The 24,494-nt window shown below is 63.3% G+C and overlaps 1 protein-coding gene across 16 annotated transcripts in view; it reads right to left on the bottom strand.

Moving 5' to 3' along the window:
- RBFOX3 (RNA binding fox-1 homolog 3) overlaps window positions 1-24,494 on the bottom strand; it is a 165,026-nt gene that overhangs the window by 26,225 nt on the left and 114,307 nt on the right. For 15 of the 16 annotated variants that reach the window (XM_068654683.1, XM_068654687.1, XM_068654684.1 and 12 more), the window contains one exon: window positions 8,230-8,274. Coding sequence is in view for 1 of the 16 variants with exons in the window: in XM_068654694.1 (XP_068510795.1) it covers window positions 5,576-5,593 (18 nt within the window). In the remaining 15 variants the exon portion in view is untranslated. Of the gene's footprint in view, window positions 1-5,575; window positions 5,908-8,229; window positions 8,275-24,494 lie in introns of those variants that run through there. The other variant, XM_068654694.1, reaches the window with a different exon arrangement.

The following is a 24,494-nucleotide window of genomic DNA, read 5'->3' as shown; positions in this document are numbered from 1 at the left end:
CCAGGCACACAGACCCCGTTCCATCTGTCTCACTTAGAGCCGCGTCCCAGTAAAATTAAACCTAATAAATATCAGACGAGGGAAAGCAAAGGGCACATGTAAGATATATGATCAAAGGCAGAAGTTGCACAGGGCTGCAGTTCTAAGCACATCTTTCTCTCTGCCCTTCGGGGATGGGTTGGCGATGCGCTCCCATGCACAGGATGGGGCTGGCTTTCCTTCAAATCAGCACTATTTTCATTTTTTATTTATTTTAAATGAACCCTTGAGGGCTCCTTGGTTTTGTTTTCTGGAAGAGGGAGAACAACGCGGCACCAGGACAGGAGTGGCCTCGGCCACTGGTTCAGAGCCCAGCGAAGCGCCGGAGCCGAGCGGCAGACCCCAGGCTGGGAGGGCTGCAAGCCTGAGAGCGCTCTGAGCCATGGAGGCTCCCTGCCCACTGGGAAAGCAAAACCCCTTGGGCTGCTCCTTGGGGTTCACGGGCTGCCCTCGGCTGGGAGCTGGCCGGCAGCAGGGACTGGCTGCGAGGTGCCCGAGGAGCGGTGCTGCCGCTCCTGGGAGATGCGCGGCCAGGACTCTGTGCCCAGCTCCAATCCCTTCCCGTGCGAAAACCTGACCCAGGCAGAAAATGGGCTGTCCTGTCACCTAGAGCAGGGCTGTCACATCCCCACGAGCCCAGCTCAGAGCTCTGCCCTGGTGAGTGTGCAGCTGGCCCCGCGCAGTGGCCCAGCACCTCTGTCTGGTGATGGGGGTGCCCCACACATTGCCCGGAGCACCCGGGCACCCCTCAGACCTGCTGCATGCCGAGAGCCTGCCCAGGGCCATCTGGGCTCCCCCTGATAGCAAGCCCTGAGCCCAGCACATCACCCGCTCAGGGATGGAAGAGGAAATCCTGGCTCTAAATGCTGCAGTGCTCAGCAGGACGCCCTCCCACACCCCCTCCAGCAGAGGGATGACACGGCAGCTCGCAGACCTGCTGGGGACACAGTGCACAGCCACAGGTGGGCTGGATGTCCCAGGGGGCTTCAAGTGTCCAGTGTTCAGTGGGGCTCCCTCGCACCCCACCAGCACATTTGGGGCCCGGGGCTGCTGCTCAGGAGGGGCTGCGGGCCGGCGGAGGCGCAGTGGGGGCCGGAGGGCTCCGGGTGCTCAGCCTGCGAGCAGAGCCCAGGCAGCAGCCCAGGAGCAGGGCACACGTCTGGTCCTCTCCTTCCACCCGCTCCGGAGTGCCCCCAAGCCAAGGCATTCATTAATTAAAAGCTCATTAGTAGTTAGTCATAGACATAAGGCGATTAAGATGAAGGCGCTGATGGATCTGAGCTGCTGTGAAGCAAGGGGAGCTCCAAAGCCAGTGCTGGGGCGAGGGGAAGGTCCCAGGCACCTGCTGGGGTGGCCTCAGGGAGCGACCGAAGCTGCACATGGACCAGGGCAGGGGAAGGGACTGACAGAGGTGAGAGGCAGGAGCACCACATGCCAGGGGCTCAGCACCACCGCAGGAAGGTCCCTGCCTTGCGCCCTGGCCGCCTCCACCCCATCGCCAAGCATGCACCCGGCCCAAGCTCTCCCCAGGCTACTCCAGCCCCTCTGCTGCAGGGCAGCGTCAGGGCTTACAGGGACAGCAAAGCCAGCGCAGAGCACCCAGGACTGGCAGCAGCACAAACCAAAGCACTTTCTCCTGCTTCAGCATCGCCATCTCTTGCTGTGCAGCCTGGCTGGCTCTGCTCGCACTGAACCCTAAAGCCCGGCCCCTGAGCAACAGCCCAGGGGCTGCCCCAAGCCCCAGCACGCTGCCTGCCTCCTACAGACATCTATGGATCGCTGGTTTATTGCTCCAGCCCTGAAAGACAGCTGTGGCTTAAATCAACCGCAGGCGGATCGGAATCCGATCCGGCCATCATGGACCAGCCCCGCTGGGGGGGAGCGCAGGCAGGACGCTGGGGCACATACCCCAGCCCACGGGAGCCCAGGGAACTGGCTGTCCTGGGGGAAGCCACCAGACTTGAGGTCCCCAGTGGCCTTCCCTGTGTCAGAGGGGAGCTCGGACAGCTCTGCCGCACCCGGGAACCGGGGGGACTGCAGGTCCTGAGCATCTCCCCAGGAGACGGCAGCCCCAGCCCGTGGTGAGCCCCGGCAGGAGGCTGCAAGCTGGAGTCTCCTCGGCAGGGAAACCCTGATGGCCACGGCCAGGGGCACAGCAGCGAGCACGTGCACGTCTCAGCACGGCAGCAGGGCTGGGGACGAGGCTTGCGCAGGACTGCGCAGCGGCGGCTTCGCGGGGTGCCGGCAGCAGGCGAGCGCAGCGAGGACGCAGCCCTGGGAGGCTCACCCCGCACCAAGCCCCCCAGGGCTTCGCAGCCAAATCACAGACAGCAAGAGCAGATCGAGGAGGAGGAGTTTGCTCCAGCAAGCTGCCGGGGAGGGGGAACACGGCGGCACCCAAGCGCGCAGAGGCAGGGAAGGCGCGCGGCGAACGCTCTGCGGGACGTGGCGCTCGCTGCCGCGCGGGACTCCCGGGTCCAGCACTGCTCTGCGGGGACACCTGGACCAGCCTCCTCTGCAACCAATTAAACCTCCTTCCCGTCTTCCCCACGCTCCTTCCTCCTCCTCCTCTGACGCCGCTGGCTCTCAGGGGGTTGATGAAGCCCCCGCCTGCTCTAAACTCCAAAAACAAGGCGGAAATTTTACTGCGAATCTCGGCGCTGCACCGCTCCCAGCGCACTGCCAGCCGCTGACCCAGATACCAGCCCCTGCTCCAGGCTCCCACCTCCCTCCCACCCGTCACAGCAGCTCGGCGAGGTCACGGCCCCCAGGCGGGGGTGGCAATGTCCCCAGCACCCAAACGTGACCTCGGCAGGTAAGGGGGGGCTGTGACCAGCGGCAGCTGCCGGGGACAGCAGCGGTAGCAGCTGGGAGAGCAGCAGAAATGCAGAGAAAGCACATGAAAGTTTAATGGGAACTGGGGAAAAATATCTTCCTGCTAAAACTTTGCTCACCCATTGCGAAGAGGGGGAGAAGGAAGGGGGGGGGGGGAGCTGGAGAAGCTCCTCCATCTGCTCCGAGCTGCCGGAGCTGGGCAGAGCGGGGGGTGGCTGGGTGCTGCCATGAGCAGGGGTGGCATCCTGTGGTGTCCCTCTGCCCCTTGTGTTGTCCCCTCCCCTGTCCCTCATCCGACATGGAAGAGAAGTCAGGGACCTTGGTGCTTTCCACAAAACAGAGCCTGGGTTTTGCAGCCACCCCGTGAGATGCGCGGTGCTGGCTCCCAGTGCAGAGCCCGCAGCCCCGCCTGGGTGTCACTGGAGGCTGGGGCAGCGTGGCTGGGGAAGCACAGCGGGAATTTGGGATATTTACACCCCGGGTGCTTCCCTCCCAGCTCCCCGGGAGCCTGGGTGCTGCCCTCCTGGCAGGAGGGCCGGCAGCTCCCCGGGAGCCTGGGGACACCAGACGCAGCCGCTGTGCTCGTGGCCGGCCGTGCGCCCAGCTCCGGGCTCACCGTGGGATGCGCGGCCGCTCGCGCGGGGGCACAGCTCAGGCTTTTAATGAGGCAGGGCAGGAACAGGCTTGCCACCGCGCCCGTGAGAAAGCCTGGCTTCTCTCCTTCAATCAGCACAGCCCTTCCTAAAGCCCTTTCACTTGACAAAATATTTACATGAAAAGGCAATTAGGCTCCCCGGATTTAATGAGAATTAACGTGCAGGCGGCAGAACCGTGGCAGAACAGCTGCTGCCGAGCACCTCCAGCTCCAGGCCGGGTGGGCAGCACCAGCCGGGGCTGCGGCAGGTACAGCCGGGCGAAGCACCACGAGGAACAAGCACCTGCAGACCCGGGGACCCCAAAACACTGAGCTCCCAGAGCTTCCCCCTTCCTTGCCATCAGCCCTGCTGCCTCATGATGGGTTCCCAAGAGCGCACACACCTCTGACCAGGCGCAGTGCTGCACGCAGGGCCGGCACCTGGGGCTCCAGCTCAAACACCGGGTGGGTGGGCGCAGGCTGCCGGGGGCCAAAAGGGCCCTGGCAAAGGGCAAGAGCAGGGGCACAGGCGGCACCGAGCGGTGCTGGGCACCGGGCAGCCCAGGCTGGGACACCAGCGGCAGCCAGGTGACGTGGGCTGCGTGGGACCGCGAGGCAGGAGGTGCTCTGGAAGCAGACACTCAATCCTCATTATAAGGCTTTTTAAATGCACAGACAGGATATTAGCGTTTAAACAGTCTCTAGGACTCCAGGGCAAACTTTAAAAATCATAATATTTATAGAACCTTCCTTCCACTCGCCCCACATGCTCTTTATTTCTCCTGCAATTACTACTAATTTGAAGACATTTTGCTTTGGCATCTCAGCCTGTTGCAGTGTCGATTACCGAGCCACCCGCTGCCGGCTGCCACCGCAGAGCTCCCGCAGTGCTCCCGGCAGCGGCCCCGCTCCCGCCGTGCAGCGGCACCGAGCCCTCCGCCCTCCCACGCTGGCGATGGGGGGACACCGGCGGTGCCGAGGGACGATGCTCAGGTGCTGCCCGAGGAGCGAAGCAGCCGCCTGCTCTGGCTCACCGGGGGTGCCCCGTGCGCTGCACGATGCTGCTGGCACGGCGTGGGATGGGGATGAGAGCCCCGAGCACCGCTCTGCACCACCAGCGTGTCCCAGGGAGCTGCGCTTTGAGCTCCTGCAGGGACAAACAGCCAGGTGCTGCCCCCAGCCCTGCCCCAGCTCCACGAAGCCACGCAACACCCGCAGAGCTGCAAGCAGAAACTCCAGCAAGCAGTTTGCTTCCAAAGCTGCTCCAGCTCGTTAAGTCCCTGGGCAGAATTAACGCTTTGGCAGGAAAAGCTGCGAGCCCCCACGGGCTCCTGACCAGCGGGGAAAGGCGGCTGCACCAAGATCTCAAATGACAAAGCACCTTACGCCTGCAAGCTGCTTCCCCCAGAAACAATGAACCCGCATTATCCTCCCCTTCCCCGTAAGCTCCTTTCCCCTGCGTCCTCCCTTCATCCCGCTCTATCCTCTCGGCTCCTTGCTCCCTAATCCAGGGGACTGCAGCTCCCCGCTGCCTGCAGCTCACTGGGAGCCTGTAATCCCCGAGGGGCCGGCACTGCCCCGGTTCCCAGCAGCTCGGCTGGGTCTGGCCGGGAGCAGGGCTGCTGAGGAGCTGGGAGCGGGAGCGAGGAGCTGGAAGGCACTGGTGCTGCTGGCCAAAGCTCTGACCCCGTGCCTGGAGAGGGCACCAGGGGAGAGAGGGATTATTCTGGGCAGCCCGTGGCCACCCCACGCTGGATGGGGACTGGGCGAGGGGGCTGCTGCCCATGGCCAGCTGGCTGGGAGGCAGCAGCAGGACAGGGGCTGGGTTTGGCCTTTGCTCCTGAGCAGGGACGAGGCCGCAGTGCGGAGGCAGGGAGCCCTGCCCGGCCCCTCCATGGCCCCGTCCTCCCCGGTGCTGGGCCCTGCCTGCAGCATCGCCAGAGGAGGGACGATTTCCTTGGCAAGCGGCGCTGCCGGGAAGCGACAACGTCAGGGAGCAACCCAAACCCCGAGCAAAACCCCAGCAAAGAGGGACGGGCAGTGCCCAGGTGGGGCAGTGGTACCTACCCAAAAATACATCATCATGTCGGGAGGCTGCGGGGCTCCGCGGGATCAGCAGGAGGGCCGGGGGCTGCTCCGGGCGCCGCTCCTCAGTGGGCTCTCTCCCCTCGGGCGCTCTCTGTCCAGCTCCAGCCTCCAGGGCTGGCACCGAGGGCCAGCACCGCCGCGTGCCCTGCGCTCTCACCCCCTCCCCGGCACGGTGAGGTTGCTCGCCACAGGCTGCCGTGCGCTTCAGAGCCGGGTGCCAGCGTCCAACATGCTGCCACGGGGCTGCCTCGAGCCCGGGACCACGGGAAGGGTGCCCGGGTGGGCAGCAGCCACAGGCAGCCCAGTGGGGACTTAGTTCATCATCCAGAAAAAAAAAACGGGAGAGGAAGGAATAAAAAATAAATCCTCGCTGGCGTCTTTAAGCGCGAGGGAAGGGTGAGCGTGCAATGGGGAGGCTGCAGCGGGGGTCCGGGCAGGGGTCCGGGCAGCAGCAGGAGTGCGTGTGCTGGCGGGAGCAGCGTGGGCTCTGGCTGCCACTCGGAGCAGGTCTGTCCTGCCTCAGCGTTTTCCAGGCTGCCCTGTCAATAAGGGAATCGGCCGCGCTCACAATTAACCTGCGAGGTGCCAGCCAGCTCCCGGCACCTGCCTGCGGGCAGCACAGCACCGGGACCCCCATTGGCACCAGGACCCTCGCCGGGGGCTGCCTGGGCAGGGGGGGAACCTGTCCCCTGCATCACAGCCTGGGCACCCCGCGGAGCATCCCCACGGACCCCGGGATGAAGCCTGCAGGGTCCCCAGTGGGAGCTGAGGGAGGGGAGCGCAGGATGGGCTGGGGTCCCATGGGGGTCAGCGTGAGTGGTGACGGGGGGGACACCCCCCCTGTCCTGCCTGCAGCCCTTGGGGCACACAAACCTGCCCCCCGTGGGCCAGCACAGCAGCGGGCACAGCAGGGCAGCGCCGCTCGCCAGCCACTAAATCTGTGCCCTCGCGGGGCACCGCTGCCAAGGAGAGCAAAGGGACCGCGTGCGCTGAGCCAGGCGCAGCAGCAGGGGAATAAATAAGAGGAAGGGAAGGCAAAGGAGCAAGAGGGGTGGCAGATTGGTCTCTGGGGCCCTGCTGGCTCTGACATCTCCAGCCCCATAATCATATTCAAAGCAGAGCCGGGCTGAGGCATTTCTCCTCCAGCACAGCAATAAAAGAAAGCAACACTCTCAATAATTCAGAACCGGGAGAGGGTGATAAAGCAGAGGAGCCACCACTGCAGGCAGCAGGGGCGGGGGGCTTCCCGCTCCCTCTTATATCTTGGTGATCAAAACCCTCCCCCCTGCCCTGCACCCTGCGAGCTGGCTCCTGGCCGGGGCTGGGGGCACGGCCGGACCCCGTGCCGCCGTGGGGCACGCTGCCTGCATGGGGAGCGGGGCAGGGCGCTCCGCTCCTGGGGCAGAGCCTCACTGCAGCATCATGAGGCGAACCGAATAAAACCTCCCTCATCACCCTGAGAGCTGGGATCCAGCAAGGGGGGCGCTGGGCAGGGCACCCCATCAGCAGCCAGCCGGGAGCAGCATCGCCCAGCCCAGCCCTGCGGAGCGGCTCTGCTGCCCTGCACCCAGCCAGTGCTGCTCCCGGCGCTGCTCCCCCTCCTCTGCCAGCTGTTCCCAGCCCCGTTTCCATCTCTCCCTTCGCCCTGCGGGCTCCTTTGCAAACAGCCCACGTCACCACGCACCCGGACAACTCGCTTCCCCCTTTTCCACCCAAACAGGGCTCCCTGCACGTCCCTGCACCAGGGGCTGGGGACAGGGGAGCAGAGAGGAGCTGGCACTGGAGGTTCTCCAGCGGCCCCTGCACGCAGCTGGGCACCTGGGAGGAGCAAAGCTCTTGCTTCAGCTTGGGGAATACATCGCAGAGAAATTGTCCCGGGCACACACGGCAGAGCCCCTGCCCCACGGCTGCTGCTCAGCCTCCAGCCTCCCCCCACCAACCTCGGCACCCCTCATCCAAGGAAAACCGTTCCACTTTGCTCAGGGGGTCTCCAGGTCCTTTTGGACTACGACCCCCTCCCAGCCGGCCACTGTCCTCGTCCTGCTGGTGGCAATGCCTGCAGCACTCCCCCCGCACGTCCCTCCTCCACCGTCACCACCCAGCAGGGACACCGTGGGCTGCAGGACGCTGCGAGCAAGGGCCCCCACCCCGGGGCTGGCATCACCCTGGGTGAGGACGCAGCCCCTCAGCAGGCGTCCCGGGAGGCGCACAGAGCACAGACAGACAGACAGCAACGTCAGCACACACGGACAGCTCACAGACACCGCAGCCCCGGCCGTGCCGGCCGCCCGCCCTCCTCGCCCGGACTCACTCCACTCACGCCACGCTGCGCGGGGGCTCGGCTGCGGGGTCGGTGCCCGGGGGGGGACCCACTGTGACTGGGGCCCCGCGCAGCGAGTGGGCAGCCGCTGTGCCACCCCCCCGGCCGTGGGGCCGTGGCTCCGTGCCCACCCGCCTGCCCCGCACAGCCCCGGACATGCAGGTTTCCACCACCCGACCCCTGCTTCCCTCGGGGCTGCCCTGGCATGGACACTGGGGGTGCTGGGGGGGCGCTGGGCTCAGGCCCTGGGGCAGCTGCCCGAGCCACGAAGCCCCATCTCTGCCCGGCTCGGCAGGAGCGGACGTCTCCGTACCTTTTATTCAGCCAAGCTCCTCCTGCGGTGCTCGCGCTGGGCTCTCTAAGAAAAGACAAGAAAGAGGAGGAAGAATTAAAATCAATGATCATTATCGCTAACCTGCTTACGGTCAATGCTATTTGCTCATTGACTGGCAAAATTTTTAGAATCCAAGTATGACCACGAGCATTGTCTCCCTGGGAGCCCTGGGAAACCTGCCCCGATGCTGCCCGGGACGCGGCACCCGGTGTGGGGCAGCCCCTGCGAGGTGCCTCCAGCTCCTGCCTCCAGCTCCTGCGGGCATTTTGCCAGGTCCTGGGAACCTGAGAGCACAGCCCCTGGCTTGGCTCTGCTGGGTGCCTGGCAGCCCCGGGTAGGGCGCAGCCACCGCACGCACCCAAGGACGCCCCCGTTCGTGCCCCCCGCAGTGCCCGTCCTGCCCCCGGGGTCCCTGCAGGGCGCAGCTCCGGCACCGCCGTCCCAGCTCCGGGTACTTCTTGGAGACCAGCGCCGAGTTTCAAAGAAAACTTCCTGAAAGCTGCACTTCAACTAATTGGCTTTTGCAACATTGCCAACCCGAATGTTCATAAATCATGTCAGACCCTCAAAAATAATGAGAGCAGCTTATACATCACGGGATTTTATTTTTTTTTTTAAAGAGTAAATGAGGGTTGCTTCTGTTTGCTAACTGCTTCTTTGGGGATCTCGAGGTGCCGAGTCCTGCAGCCTCTCCCTGCAGACACTCGGACACCTCCACTCGTCTCACCGGAGCTGTGGCTCTGCTGGGGCCTCCCGTGCACCCATGGGCGCCGCTCCCCGGCCAGCCCAGTGCAGCCAACGCCGCCGGAGCCGTGCGGGAGCTGGGCCACGGCCGACCCCAGGGCACAGCCCCGGCGTGGTGGCAGCGCTGGGAGCGCGGAGCCGGTTCCCAGGCACTTGTGTTAGCAAACACCGCTCTTAGCCGCACAGCAGGATAATCAATTATGGTAATTCCTGCCTCAATGAATCAGATTCATGGAGGAACACAGCTCATTAGGCTGGTGCTGACTTCCATTAGTGCTCTTATGATAAAAACCCTCCAGAAAGCTCTAGCCCAGCTAGACGTGTTTTCCAGGCTCCGAGGGTCTTCCAGCCGCAGCGCGCGGAGGTGTGCGCCTGGGGAAGTTCGTGGGAAGCTCCCGGTCCCCAGCAGCAGGACGACGACATCCCCGCATCACCACAGGCACCCTGCTCCTGCGCTCCCTGCCTCGTGCTCAGCTCTCCTTCCTCGGCTCCTCCAAGCAAACGCTCACGAGGATCCCTGGGCGAGGAAGGCAGGAGATGGCAAAGCGGGGAGCAGACAGCTCCGGAGCGCGGTCCCCTTCCAGGAGCAGGTCCGGGTGTGCTGGGAACTCAGGCAGCCTGTTTGGCGATGAATAATTGAAGGACGCTCGCTCTCCTCGGGGAAGCACGGTGATGGGTAAAATCTCATTTCCCAAACACATTTCCCAAGGAAGGCGCCTTCTGAGAAATTCCACACAACCAGCCTGGGGCCCCCGCAGCCGGGATGCGCTGCGCTCGCCTGCTGGGGAGCTCACGGAGCCCGGCACCAGCCCGGCACAGATCCCAGGTGGCCCCGAGCACCGCAGGGACCGGGCTGCTCCGCCAGAATCTGTCCTGCTGCATTCACCACGGGAGGAGAGGAGCAGGCGCAGCAGCGTATCCAAACGAGGGGAGCCCAGCATGGGGCAGCCCATCCCCAAAACCCAACCCAGCTAAAACCTCTCGGAGCCGAGGGGGGTCCCCGTTCCTGCAGCAGGGGACACCCTGCCGCCAGGCCTCTTTGGCTTCTCCAGGAAACTTCTCAGTAGGAGTTTTCCACAGTATGTTTTGACCCCCCTTCCCTCCACCAAAAATCCTAAATTAATTTTTCTTTTAATTAAATTCATTAGCAAAGATTATTTGGCTGAGGAAAAATAATATCCTGCCCCTCCCCCAGCAGCCCTCTCTATTTATATCCCCTATATACATAAGCAGCAGCGAATATTTCTTTATGGGCCATTAAAGGTTTAATGTTTAATTTATAACCACGTTCTCTGGCGGGCGGGATGGCCAGGCACAATGTCAACACTTTTAATTAAATGAGGAGATTTTTTTTTTTTAAACTCAGAAAGATGAAATGCCCCGTTCCCAGCAGCGCCCGCAGGTGCTGCCCCGTGTGCCGAGGGGGCACCGCCAGCTCCCCGCAGCGTTCCCAGCTGGGTGGCCAGCCCAGGCCAAGGGCTGCAGGGGGAGATGTGCAAGCAGCGCCTGGAAGAGCCCCGGGTCTGGCGGGGGACCTGGCGAGGAGCTCATCCCTCCCTGTCCCCACAGCTCCGCCTGGCTCCGTCCTGAGCCCACAGGCAAGGCAAGGCTGGAAGAGCCCGAAGCCACGCAGGCATCCCTGTGGCGAGGGCTGGCAGCGGGCTTCAGCTTTAGCAGGGGAATAAAGGATGCTGGAGAAATGCTTCGACCTTCAGAGCAGCCACCAAGGTACCCCAGCACCCCGGGGTCTCCTGTCTGCTGATGTGATACCAACAGTGCCGCACTGACCCCGGGCAGGTCCCCGCGGCTTTGTTGCAGGAGCCACGGCACCAGGACGGCTTTAGGGCTGAGTAACCGTTTGGGAGAGTCCCCAAACCGACGGCTCCAATCCAAAAAGTGCAGTCACTTCTTGGCGGACAGCGGCAAAGCCTCCGTGTTGTTCCTTCTCCTGCAGCCTCTCCCCAAATACTGGAACCAGATGCCTCTCGCCAGGACGGAGCAGACGCGTTCTGCTTTGCTGAGCCGAGCTGGCTGGCACACGGAGCTGGCACAGCCCTGGCCGCTCGTTCCCAGGGACAGGCAGGGGCCCTGGCACGGCGCTGACCTTCAGCTCCAGCTGCAGGCTCCTCCGGAGCTCAGGCACGTGCTCTGCGCTGCAGGACGTGGGCTGGCTGAGGGCAGGTGATGCTGAACAACCCGGAGAGCCCGCTCGTGGAGAAACATCCCCTTTGGCAAGGGACAAACGGAGCCCTTCAGCTGAGGGAGGGGACGGTGCGACCTGGGGGGGGTGTGCTCAGCACGGCCCCTGCAAGCGTCCCAGTGCTGACTCCAGTTACCAAAACACCTGCCTGAGAACCTGCTGTGGACCTCTGACCCGAAATTCTTCCTGCAACTTCTGCTTATTCCCCTGGCACCTCCTGCCGTCTGCCTGCGTGCTCGACGGCTGCAGCTCCTGCAGGACTGCTGCTGCCTCCCTCAGACGCTGCTGCCCCTCAGAGGAGGAGGAAGAGCTTCCCACGCAGACAGCGCCCGTGAAATCCGCCAGGAAAGCAGCACTGAGGCACCGCAAGAGGAGCCTGACATTCGTGGCTCACCCTGCTGGCATCCTCCCACTCCTTCTTGTCCCAGCCCAGACGTCAGACACAGGGACGCAACAGCAAGGGAAGAACACTCCTGGAGTGCCTGGCCTCACACCCAGCGTGCGTGGGGCCACAGCAGGGCTGGGCATCGTCTCAGCCCCTTGAGGGCCAGCTCTGCCCACGGCTGCGGTGCTGGGTGCGCTCCCAGAAGCGACAGCCTCAGCTCTTGGCCGCCGGGGAGCACGGCCCCCTCTGCCTGGAACAGAGAGAGGGGCGGCTCTGAGTAGGCAGGTTCCCATTAATGGAGTATTTTATCTTACGGGAGAGATTAAATCTCTGTACAAAGAGAGGCGCAAAAGAGATGAGTCAGCAGCTGGCTGAGGGGCGGCCAGGTTCAGCCACGAGCATTTGGCTTCGCCGCAGCGCTTCACCCTCCCGCGGCCACGCGCTGCTGGGGCGCATCCAGCCCGGGCACCGAGCGCCAGGCTCGCACCCTCCCCTGCTGACCAGCGGAGCCACACGTGGCACAGCCGCCGGGCAGCACTGACACCAGCTCCCTGCACCACCAGGCAGCCCTGCGCGTGCCGTGCTGGGCACCAGAGCAAAGCACCTCCACCTCCAGCAGGCTGCCGACCTCCCTCACCACCCCTGGCGCTGCAAGGGCTGCTTGGAGAACGCATCCGGCGCTGCAGGCACGGTGGCGAGCCAGGACAGCGGGCACAGCCCTGCAGCACCAGTGCAGGTCCCCAGCCTGTCCCTCCTGATGCATGCCCCTGCCTGCCACGCCGTGCCTGGTGCCCCTCGCGCAGCCGTGCCAGGTTCCCAGGCTCTGCTGCCAGCGCGACTCCGCGGTGCCACGAAGCTGAGGACGGGTGGGGAACGTGCCTGCTGTCACACGCGTGCAAACACACATGCGTGCACGTAAGGGGCAAGCGTGCGAGGGCCGGCCACCACCGTGGTGAGCCAGGGAACAGAGTGGTGATGGCACTGTGCCGCTCACTAAAAGCATGAGTGTCACTAAATCAATAATTCATTTACTTTAATGAGATAAGTACTTTGAAAACTAATTGCAAACCTGCTCCATTTACTCCAATCCGTTACAGCCTTTAATGTAAATGGCAGAAACACTGCTGGAGGAAGGGGAAAGGCTTTGGGAGATCGTGTGTCATCTTTTTCCCCTTCTTCTAAGAAAGAGAAATATCAGTCATAAACAGGAACAGCGGAAACCTAAGTAACCGCCCGGATCAATGCGTGGAAGCGGCACTGGCAGAGCGAGCGGAGCGCCCAGGGCCGCCACCACCCTGTGAAGGGCTGAGCCACCAGCCCCTGGGTGACAACCAACGGGTCACACTGCTCGGAGCACGGCGGGCCACGGGAGCAGCACAGGGAGATGCTCGGACAGGATCCCCCCGTAGCAGGGATCCACGGTCAGAGGGGGTGGATGACAGAGGGCCGGGAGGGACACCGAGCACAAGGGAGGTGACAAGAGCTCCAGCGAGCTGCCAAGGGAGCACACTGCTGCTGGAAGCTGCTCAGCCCGGGGCTATGATTAGCCTGTGTATAATTAGCAGAGCTGATGGCCATCAGGCAAAGACAGAAACCAAGCCCGGAGCCGGAGCCGTGGCTGCGGTGCCGCAGGGAGCTCGCCCCCAGCCCACCACCGCCGCTGCCCTGGCACTGCGAGGTCTGGGGACACCCGCGGGTGCTCTCTGCGTCACCCTGTCACCCTGTGCCATGGGAAGGCACCGCCTGCACCCGTGAGCAGCACCGAGGGCACACCAGCCTCTGCCCACTGGATGAGCCCATGGCACCCAGAGCCCATCCCAGCCGTGGGGAGCGAGCTGCCCATCCACAAGGGATGCGCCAGCCCCAGGGCCTTGCACTGCTTGGGTGTGGGATGAGGTGGGGAACCGGGGGGGTCCCCAGCACAGCAGCCCCCTAACCAGGCTGCAGGAAGCACCACGGAGCTGTGCACACTCCAGGTGGTCCCTATAATGGTTCAGGGCTTGCCATAAAAATCGCTGCTGCATGGCTGGCACGGGGTCCTCCCCCACCAGCCGGCAGCTGCCCGCTCCTCCCGCCCCAGCGGGTGCTGCCCCTTCCCACCCCCCGAGCCCAGGCTGTGCAAGGCAGGGGAGGGGGCAGCCAGGGGTCTGCTGCCAGGCCCCGGCCACGTTCCTGAAAAGGAGCTCGCGGCTCCCAGCAGCGATGCCGCCGCGTTCCCGAACGGCAGCTGGAGCAGGAGCTCGACGCCAAGAGCTCTCTCTTCTTGCTTGCTGGAGCAAATGGCAGGTCATAAAAAGGAACCGTGACAGAAGAGAAAATGTTCCAGAGTCCACAAGGACCAGTCCAGGGTAAATCCATCTGCTCAGCAATTTAGCCAGAAAATCCTTTCCAATCATCCGTGCTGGAGGTCCTTCACCTCGCGCACGCAGCTCTGGGCACAGCCTTTCCACCCTGGCAGGCGCAGGCAGCTCCTGTGCCGGGGGGGCCCTGGCGCTGGTCCCCCCCCCGGCCCCGTGGGGATGCTTGGGGCAGGAGGCTCCCCCCGTGCCCCCCTCTGGAGCCGCTGTGCCGGGACCCCCCTTGTTCGGTGCGGGGAGGGACGGGGAGCTCATGGCTCCTTCCTTCAGCCTGCCAAGGAAAAATGGCAGGAGCGGGCTGCGTTACTGCCTGCAATAATTGACCGGAGCACCGAGTCCCCCAGCACATAACTTACCCTGCATAACCATCAGCAGGGAAGGAGGGTTAACAGCAAACACAGCCAGCGGCTCCGCGGGGCTCCACGGGACTGCAGGAGGGCACCCCCGGCACCAGCCCCAGCGGGACCACCCGGTGCCAGCCTGCGGTCTCCATGGGCTCACCCCAGGAGATGCACGAGCCACACGCAGGTATCACCCACCTGCCTGCCAACCCTTGTGCCAAGGAAGGAAGGGAGGGAGGAAGAGAGGGAACCCTCAGCAAACCACGCTGGCAACCTCGACACCAGGACCCAGGAGCCGCAGCTGAGGAGCGCCAGGATGCTCCCAGCCTGGCACAGGGCTCAGCACGGCTCAGCACGGCTCAGCCACCAGCCCCGAGATCTCCCCGCAGGCATCCTTGTGAATCCCACCTCAGCCGCTCCTGTCTCACAGAAAATCAATGGCGAGCATCTCAATTAATCACACCGGGGGCAAATTGATTAGGAGCCTAAATAAGGTCAACATGGTTGTCTGCTTATAGGGTAGGACCCCTTAATCATCATTTTATCTGCAATAGGCTGCGGAACCCGCAATCACGCTGTCTTTGGGAGCACGGGGGGATTTTTCACTTACCTCCTGCAATTGCTAGGGCAAGCAGAATAGGAGCCATGTCTGTGCAATAAAGGAACGGGATTCGAGCGAGCAGCAAACACCCAGCCGCACACAGCTGCGAGGCCTGAGCATCAGACCCCACGGCCCACCAAGCCCAGCTGTCTCCTTTGATTCAGGGGAAGACAAAAGCAATTAAGCACTGCTGCTCTAGGTGCAGCACATTCCCTCCTGACCCCAAAAGCAACAGCTTATGCTTGAGATTTGATTAGCCCTGTCATTATCTTAGATTGCATACCTGAAAATATTGTTAGTGGTCACAACGGCATTGAACCTTTGCAGAAATCCAGCCACAGGTCTCCTCTCAGCTGCCCTCAGCAGCTGGAAATCCCACAGGCTGCTTCTCTGCTCCTCAAAGTGCCGAGCGCTCGCATCTGCAGAGCTGCTGCTCATCTCCCCGAGCAGCCCTGAGCAGGCTGATCCTGTCCCCCAGCCTCTGCACAGGGCAGGAGGCTTCCCACAGCCCCGTATCTGCGTGTGTGCTGGGCTCTGAGGGTGAGCAGTGGGGCAGGACGGGGCTGGGACTCAGCATCGTGCCCCCCGTGTGGTGCCGAGTCCCCAAGGGCTGGGGGTGCCGACCCGGTTTCATGGAGAGCGAGCACCTGGCAGAGGCGCCCGTTCTCCCTAAAGCCCACCCGGTGCCTGGATGCTGCACCCCCATCCACAGCCGACTGCTTTCATTTTCCACACTCATTTTGGGGACAAAAAGCCCCCACGGGGTGGGAGGAGCCGGCGGGTCAGCGGGGGCCCCTCCGTGCCGCGGGAGCGCAGCCCCCCAGCGCGCTCTTCAGACGAGCGCGGCGTTCAGCTCATTCCGGGTTGATAACACAGTTTGCCTCGCCAATAGACTTCCCAATTGCAAGTGAAATCAATTCAATTGGGTATTTTACTCAGCTGGGACTCTGCTAACAGCAGCCCATTTCCCTGCTCCTCTCCCTCGGTGGCTGCAGAGGGCTGGCACGTCGATTGCAGCCCGTCGGCCCTGCTGGGGCAAACGGGGCGCTCCTCATCCTCTCCGGGGGGCCCAGGGGCTCCTCTCCCACCCTCACCAGGGTGCCCCCGGGGCAGGCAGGGCCAGCAGAACCCAGCAGCGCAGCATCACTGCAGCACTGGGGGGGCTGCACCTCCTGGCAGGGGCTGCAGGCAGCTGGGTTCAGGTCCCAGCCGGCCCCAGGAGCCCCCCCAGCACCCATCAGGGCCACCCCCCTGTGCAGGTGCCGTTGTCCCCAGCAGCGTCCCCCTGCCCCCAGCATCACTCCGCACTCTCCTGCAGCATTTGGCTCTGGATGAAGGAATTCATAGGCTGGGTGGGCTCAGGACACCGAGCTGCTCCCTGTGATCCCTGCGGGGGCTGGCGGCTCCTCCTGCCCCCCCCGTGCAGGCACAGCCCTCACCTGTGCCCGGGCTGGGCTGGCACCCACAGCCCGCACACCACAACCCCTCCCTTGTTGTACGGTTATAAATACCATAATTCGGTTTAATATTTAATACAGGCAGGTTAAATAAGCATTCGCAGCCCCATAAATAATCATTAACGGAGGGTTCTAATTGTGCTGTTGGGATCCTGCCTCATGACTTATTTAGAGGGCAGACACTATTCCCATCCTCGGCTCCCTCCTACCCCACAAGCAGCCCCGCAGCCCCCCCTCCTCGGGGAGAACCCGGGGGGCACAGCCAAGGCAGGCAGCTCCGCTCCCAGGGGGGGCCGTGGCCGATCCCCAGCCCCACAGCTTGGCACAGAGCGAGGCCGGGATGGGGGCACCGGGGGAGCTGCAGGAGGCTCAGCCTGGGCTGTGGCAGCTCCCAGCAGGGTCCTGGTGGGGTCAGAGCCCGGTGGGGGCTCTGGGTGCACAGCGAGGTGAGAGCGGGGGGGCACCGAGCACAGGGCCACCACCAGGACCCCCCCCGGCTGTGTCAGGGGGGCACTGCCGGAGTCACGGTGGCACGAAACGTGGCAGGGTGAGCAGGGGAAGGCTTTTATCATAATACAGATCTACGGGAAAATTGACTGGAAACAATAGTCCAAAAAAAAAGAGAAAGCAAAAAAAAAAAGCAGAGAACAGAGGGAATTGGCCAGGGGCGAGCATTTTGAAAGTGCAGGAGAACGGAGACACCAAGGACAGCTAAAGTGCAGGAAAACCTCCGTGTAAGAGTGTTTTTCCCTGAAGGGATGCGTTCATGCATTGCTTTAAAAAAAAAAAAAGGTTGTGGGTTTGTTTTTTTGTGTGTGGGTTTTTTTTTTTTCCCCTCTCCTCTCTGTAGCTTAATTTCATCTTGAAATGAAAAACTACAAAAGTAAATTGAAACAGCCCTCGCCGCCGAGCCCGGGCTGCTGCCTCGCAACCCCTGGGTTGATGGAACCGGAGACGCGGGGGCTCTCCGCTTTGTGCCCGGGAAGAAACGTCCCCGATGCTGGGCAGGAGAGGTGCCGGGCTGCCTGGGGCTCGGCTGCGGGTGCCGGACTCCGGACGGACACACGGCCGTGCTGCTGCCACCCCAAGGAGTGGGGACACCAGCCTTGGGGCACACCAAAGCCGTTCTGCTGCCCCAAGCCCCTCGGGCCACCGCCTGCTCGGGTGCCCCCTGCCCGACGGAACCAGAGCTCGGCCCCCAGGGGCATCCCGTGCCCTCGCCCCGTGTGCGTGGGGGCGCAGAGCCCCTCGGGGGCAGGCTGGCAGTGCCCTCCTGGTCCCCCCCCTGCCTCCAGCAGGCCCCGTGCCCGGGCGGTGAGCGGGTTAGCATCGATCCCCCCCCGGCATCGAGTTTCTATCGAGTGCGAGGGTCCGAGCTGGAAGGGAGCACGGGGTTTACATTTCATCTCAGCACCGGTTCCTCCTGCTCCAGTCAGCGCATTAATCAAAGGATTGGCCAAGAATTAATGCTAATGAAGCAGCAGCAGCGCGGTGCGCGCGGGGCGCAGGAGCCCTCCTGGAGCACCCGGTGCTGAGGGCAGGGGGTGGCGGGGGGAGCCCCCAGCCCCCTCTGGGAGCTGTGGCCACACACTGGGGTGGGCACGGAGCTGGGGACAGCCCGAAGCTGTGTCCTGGGGCAGCCTGGTGGCACGGGGCTGCCCTGTTCCCCCAGCCCTCGCTGGGGTCCACGCTCGTTCCCTGGGCACACGGAGCCTTTGACCACCCGTAGCGCTGCGAGGTGGCACCTGCAGCACCCCCGGGCTGCTTGGCTCCAGCGTGCCACAGACCGTGCGCCCTACAACAACGCAGACATCAGATGTGACGGACGGGATGCTGGCAGGTGTCAGATTGACATATGGGGCAATTTTTCCAAGCCTGACGCCCGCTCCTTGTCGTTCACGGCTCACACCGCTGCACCGAGCCTCCCAACTTGTCTGGGAGGAGAGGAGAGGACAGGAGAGGAGAGGCCCGTGCTGTGCAGCACGGCCAAGTCTGCAGGAGCTGCCCCAGCCTGGTGAGGGGCTGGACCCAGGGGTGGCCCCCTGGGATGTGCCCCTGGCACGTCCGTTTGGGGCCCTCCCAGCCACAGCGCGCCCGTCCTGGGCAGACCTCGGGACCCCTCCCCGAGCCAGCACCAGCCCATCTCCAAGTCTGGGCTGCAGCTCAGTGGAAAGCCGTGTATTTTATCTTTATGTGTCAGGATTTATATAAAAGGGGGATAGTTCAGCTCTAAATGTAATGAGTTGGAAGAACAGCCCTCCAGTGGCTTCCTCCGGCTAGCGCGGCATCAATAACATCGATTGCTAAAAATAACTAATAACCCCGGCCCGCGGGGCTGGGAGCGCTCCGCGAGGGGGCCAAAACCTCCCCACACCCCCACTGGCAGCGAGGACCCCAGAGCCCGGGCCAGCTGGGGGGGTCCTGGCACCGAGGGCAGCAGGCACGGAGGGACACGAGAAGCCGGTGGGGACGGCAGCGTGCGAGCCTGATGCTGGCAGAGGGGGCAGAGCCAGGAGGTGATGCCAAGAGAGGACTGAGGCAGAGGGATGGGAGGGAAGAAACTTCCCTTTTGGATTCAGAACCCATCCTGCGCTCACAAGCTGGATGGGCTGGGGGCTGTCCCGGTGCCACCCCCGCTGCCTGAGCCACCTGGTGTGCGCAGAGGGGCTCCTGCTCCGGGGGTGACCGATGCGTGCCGCAGCCCAGCACGAGCTCGTCCGTCTGCACGGCACAGACGTGGGGCCGGGCTCCCCTCCCAGGGCAGCAAGCCCTGACGCAGGGCTCTGAAATCCGGGGGAAGCCACTGCAAGGTGAGGTCCCTGCAGGCTCAGCGGACGGGTGAGAAGGGACGGCTGAAGTTCCCGTTTCTGGTGTCTCTGATCCCTGCCTCCTCTAACATCGCACCTTTCCACAAAAGCACAGGGATGCTCCTCCGCTTCCCGCAGAGGATTCAACACCAGAGCTTTGTCCAGCTGCCCGTGCGTGCCCCCGCACCGAGCGCCTCAGGGAGCACGAGGGATGTGGCTGCATGCTGCAGGAGATGGGGTCACCACCCGGCACCTGCACCCGCAGCCCTCACACCCCCCGGTGGGGCAGAGCAGGGCCCGGCCCCCCCAGCAGCTTCCTGCAGGCACCCACGGACCCGACTCGACCAGGCGCAGCTCTGCAGGAGTGCGGGGATGCCCAAGACACCCACGCACCGTGCCAGGCAGCTCCTCCCCATCTCCTCCTTCCATCTTGCCGAGCTTCCCAGAAAGGGAACAAAAACCAAAGAGGGAAGGAAACGATAAAACGCCAGCCCGCGGTTAGGGAGAGAGAGTTATTTAGCCTGTTGGAAATGAGTCTAACTTAATAGAGAAGAAATAAAGTGTTTTAAAATTAACGATATAAATGTCAGTCCTGATCACAGGGATATTAAACTATACGGTTATTTGACTGCCTTCTGCAAAGTTTCCTCTCCTGCACGCGCCTGGAGTCAGAGCGAGGTGAGTGGGAGCGCACACATCGCCGTGCGCTGCTATGGCACAAAGAGCGCCGCTGCTACCCGAGGACAGCCCCTGCCCTTCACACAACGCCCCAGCACCAGCATTAGGACTGCTCACAAATCTCACCAGCTGTGGGGCCATGTTCTCCCGTGTCCTCCTACGGGTCCCCACCAGCCTGGGCGAGCAAAGGGACTGGGCACACACCTGGTCCGGTTGGCACAGCAGTGCCCTGACACTGCAAGAACCTTACAAAACCCACCCAGCACAGAAACGCACGCTGTTCCCATAAATGCAATTTCAAACCCCCCAAAGCCTCTCATCCCGATGCTGGCAGGGATGCTGCCAGGAACTGCCATTGAAAACAAATCAGTCAACGGAGCTCAGGCCTCTGCGAGGTCACTGCGGAGAGCGAGCGGCCGGCTCTGCTGCCACCACGAGCATCCCCGCTCGCCCGCAGCCCTGCCACCCCCTGCCCCAGCGGGACCCCTTCCCGTGGCCCCACGAAAGCCGGGGTGAGGGGCAGGCACCAGCGAGCTCGGGGCCATGTGTGCACACGTGTGTGTGCCAGGAGGGGGCACGCGCGCGTGAACGGGGAGCGTGCACGGCTCTGCGAGAGGGTGGTTATTTGTAAATAATCCTTAATTAATGAGATTCTCGGTAATAGGCGGCTCAGTGTTATTCCAGGCAGGGGCGATGGCAATCTCCATTCTTCCACTTTTCAATTACGTCTTCAGGGAGGGAAGCAGAAACTAGCCAGGGTGAATTAGAGAGACTTTTGTCGCGTTTAATATCAATTCATTTTGCAGACTGCTGACGCAGCGGGATTTCACAGCTCGGAATTTATGGCTCTTTTGAGAGACATGCGCAAAAAAGGGGGAAAAAATACCCTGCTATCAGCACAAAGACACAAACTCCGCTGGGAAGGACCGGGGGTCCCGGGGGACCCCTTGGGGGCTGCCCTGGGGGAGCAGAGCGCAGCACCGTGCCCACTTGGCACAGCGAGGTCCAGCTGCTCGCCCTCAGGAGGAACACCCCAGCTGTCCCCAAAAACATCCTTTGGGAGGGTGCTCACATCCCACGGCCACCCAGCTCCTGGATCCCCACTGCCCCAGCAGCTGAGCTTTAGGGCTTCAGCAGCTCAAACTCTGGGACAGCAGACACTGGGTGAGGGCACACGGAGCTGCCGGGCACCTGGCTGGAGCCATGGGGGGGGACCCGGCCCCGCACTGCCCCCAAGCCCTGCCCACCACGCTCCAGCCCACGCCACCAGCGGTGCTGAGGCAGAGGCACTGGTAATAAAGGAGCCGTTATTACGCAGCGTTATTCAGCCCCAAGGGGGTTTTATGCAAAATGACACACAATATAAATGACTGTTGTAAACAGAGAGTTTAATAAAGGGCTGTGCGCGAATTTACAGCCTCCCCAAGGATAATTAAAATTATTTATCTACTTACCTAGCTAGCCGCTGGAGCAGTCTATTAATTATTATCTATTATACACGGCCTGCTTTGCATGCTGCCAGTGCATCGCCGAGCACCACCATGCAGCACGGGCGTGCTGCAGCGAGGGGAAGCTGCAGGCAGTGCCCGGCCAGGGGCACGGCCGTGGTCCCGGGGTGGAGGCAGAGCAGGAGGCAATGCTCTGCAGCCGTGCTGCAGCCCCCCACGCAGCGCAGCCACACGCACGAGGGGACGGAGGTGCCACCGACACGCTGGAGAGGTGCAGCCACTTGGGGCTGGGTGCCCTCGGCTGTGCCACCTGCTGAGACCTCACCAGGGGGCTCTCAGGGTGCCCGGCACGAGGAGCACCTCGGGTCCAGCCACGGGAGTGGTGGGAGCGCATCCCCTGCTCGCAGTGCCGGTGCTACCTGCCCCGCTATTTATTAGCGTGACAGAGCAATCATCAGCTTGGAGGCACTGGGATCCCCCGGCTCCTCTCTGCACATAAAGAGACCTCAGGGGGCTCCAGTGTGCGGATACTTAACATTGTTTTATTAGCTTAATAAACCCAGCTGATGCTGCCAGAGTCTCCAAACCAGCCCCGCTCCCCCTCGCTGCAGGGGGGGGCTCATGCAGGGCGCGCGGGCTCTGGCCGGGGGCACACCGGGGGGCCTGGCTGGCAAGGGGAGCGGGCGCAGGGCTCGCCCTCGGCACCGGTGGCCGGGGAGCCTTCGGAGCAGCTTGTCGGGAGCGGAGCATCCAGCTGCTCATCGGCACTGCGGGCGCAGCGAGCTGTCAGCTCCCGCCAGCACAGCCATTAATCACCGCTGCAATTGCTCTCCCTGCCCCGGCTCGCCCGGCTCCAGCGCTGCCCTCGGCGGCCCCGGTGCGGGTGGGCACAGGGCAGCAGCCCCCAGACCCCCCCAGGGCCGCTGCCAGCAGCAGGGAGAGCTGCGGTGCCAGCAGCGGGGGGCTCCCAGGGCTGCCCCAGCCCCACAGCCCCCAGTGCCCTGCCTGCCCCGGGGGTGCCACCAGCTCCATGTCCCACCAAGGGCCATGGAGCCCTGCCCGGAGGCTGTGGGGTTTCTCCTGAGACGGAGAGGTGTAAGGGACCCACGGGAAGGAAATTTCCCACTGCCACCAGGGACCAGAGCCCAGCCTGGCAGCAGGAGGGGCCTGGGGGCACCAGGGGGACGGGGGACCTCTGTGCCTCAGCTGCCTGAGCCCAGCAGCACAGCGCTCCTGGCTGGCAGCGGGGTGTCCCTGGTGGCACCGGGGGAACAGGGACAGTCCCAGGGCAGCTCAGCAGAGGACCGGGTCCTGCAGCCACGGGGCTGCCCTGGCTTCACGTGCCTTCTGGAGCGCAGCAGTGGCTCCGTGATTAGGCGCTCCAATCCTTCACGGGGTTGCTGGGTTATTTTAATTTGCCGGGGCGGCCGCCAGCACGAGGCTCCTGTCCCTTGGCCCCGCGGTTCTCAGCGCACGGCAGCGCCTGCTTTGCTTTGATCCCGGACGGTTACACTTCCAGGCTCACAATCTAATAAAAGCCGCGTGATCAAATTCCAGGTCATTACTCAAGGAAAGAGACCCCTCCACGGCCGGCAGCGAGAGCTTCAAACCAATTAAAGCGAGCCTCGTGCTCCGGCGAGCTGCCTGCTGCCTGCCACGCGAGGGTCTCTGCGGGCCCGGGCTTGCAATAAGCAAGATGCAAAAATGTTAATGGAAGCGCTTAAAGGCCATGCCAGGGGGATTCTTGTAAATAAGGCCACTCGGCAAGGCGGGGGCAGCTTCTTGGGCTTGGCCGCGAGGCAGCTCCGATAAAAGGCAGCGGGGAGCTCTGTGATCAGGACAGGCTGCGGGGAGGAGAGCTCCAGCGTTTCCTCCGAGCCCTGCGGCGAGCACCTGCGGCTCCAAGAGGGTCCTGCTGGGACGGGCTGCGCAGGGGACAGGGCAGGGACCCTGCTGGGACCCCCAGCCCAGCCCTTGGGGACGAGTCTCCCTTGGAAGAGGCTTGGTGACAGCAACCATACGAGGTCCAGGTCCTTGGTGCCCAGCACTGGGAATCCTGAAGCGAACACGGTGCCGGCCGCCTGCCACCCGCGTCCCCAGGCACTCGCAGGCTCGGACGCGCACGTTTCCGATGCTAAATATCAAACAAAATCATCACAACCACGCCGGTATCGACCCTGGTGGGAGTCGATGCAGACATTTAGCACCGTGGCTGGGTATCGCCCGCTCCCCACGCTGCATCGATATGTCGCTGCGGGGAGGGAGCAGAGCCCTCCCCACAGCAATGGTGCTGGGACACGGAGTGCTGTGATGGGGAGGGCAGGAAGGCTCTGGATGGAGCTCGGGGGGTGCCCAGTGCCAGAGTAATACTGCCCAGGCACTGCCCCCCTCTCTACACCCATCCCCACCACTGCCGTGGGCTCAGGGTGGGCGCACAGGAGCCGGAGCCGCGCTTTGCTCCGCCACCAGCGCCCACCTGTGCATAGCAGGGGCGAGGGAGGCTCAGACGAGGCAGCACGGACACCCCATAAAGCACACGGGGAAGGACGGCACCTGAGGCACTCACCAAGCAGCACAGCCCTGCCACTAGCCTGCATCTGGCTGAGCGGTGTGACTCCATCACCCACAGGCACGCCGGGGGCAGGCAGCCCCCTCGCAGCCCCCTTGCAGCCCCCTCGCAGCCCCCTCGCAGCCCCCTTGCAGCGGGTCACACAACGCGGCTCTGCCCGAGAGCACCACCGGCCCCGCTCCCCTCCCCTCCCGCGGGCTGCTCGCAGCCCCAGCCTCGGGGATATTTATTGTCTGCTCGCTCCTAAATCACGGCTGACGGCGGAGCTGCTCGCACTCCATTACGGAGAGAGCCTGCGCCCAGTCGCAGTTCCGTTTAGCTTGCAGAAAAAGCAGCCTCAGAGGAGAAACCCACCCCGACGCTGTCCGGCGCTCGGCTCGGGATGATGGACGATTATGGACCATCTGCACTTTCAGGAGGGGATAGATTTATGAGCGGCACAGACAGCTAGAAGAGTGTCCATTACTATAACTCACTGGCCTCTTCAGAGATATTGTAATCAGGGCCCTCTGCTGCTGCAGCGGGAAAGTCCAGGTTAAGCACTAGCAGGAAGGAAAATCAATTATGTTTTTTTAATACACTGCTAGCAGCGGGCAGGGGGAGGGCAGCCGCCGACATGCAGCAGGGGATGCCTGGGGACCCGGGGCCGTGCCCCCA

This window comes from Anas acuta, chromosome 18 (genome assembly GCF_963932015.1).
Source record: "Anas acuta chromosome 18, bAnaAcu1.1, whole genome shotgun sequence".
NCBI lineage: Eukaryota > Metazoa > Chordata > Aves > Anseriformes > Anatidae > Anas > Anas acuta.
The sequence above is the reverse complement of the archived record's forward strand: the minus strand, read 5'-3'. Positions and strand labels throughout refer to the sequence as shown.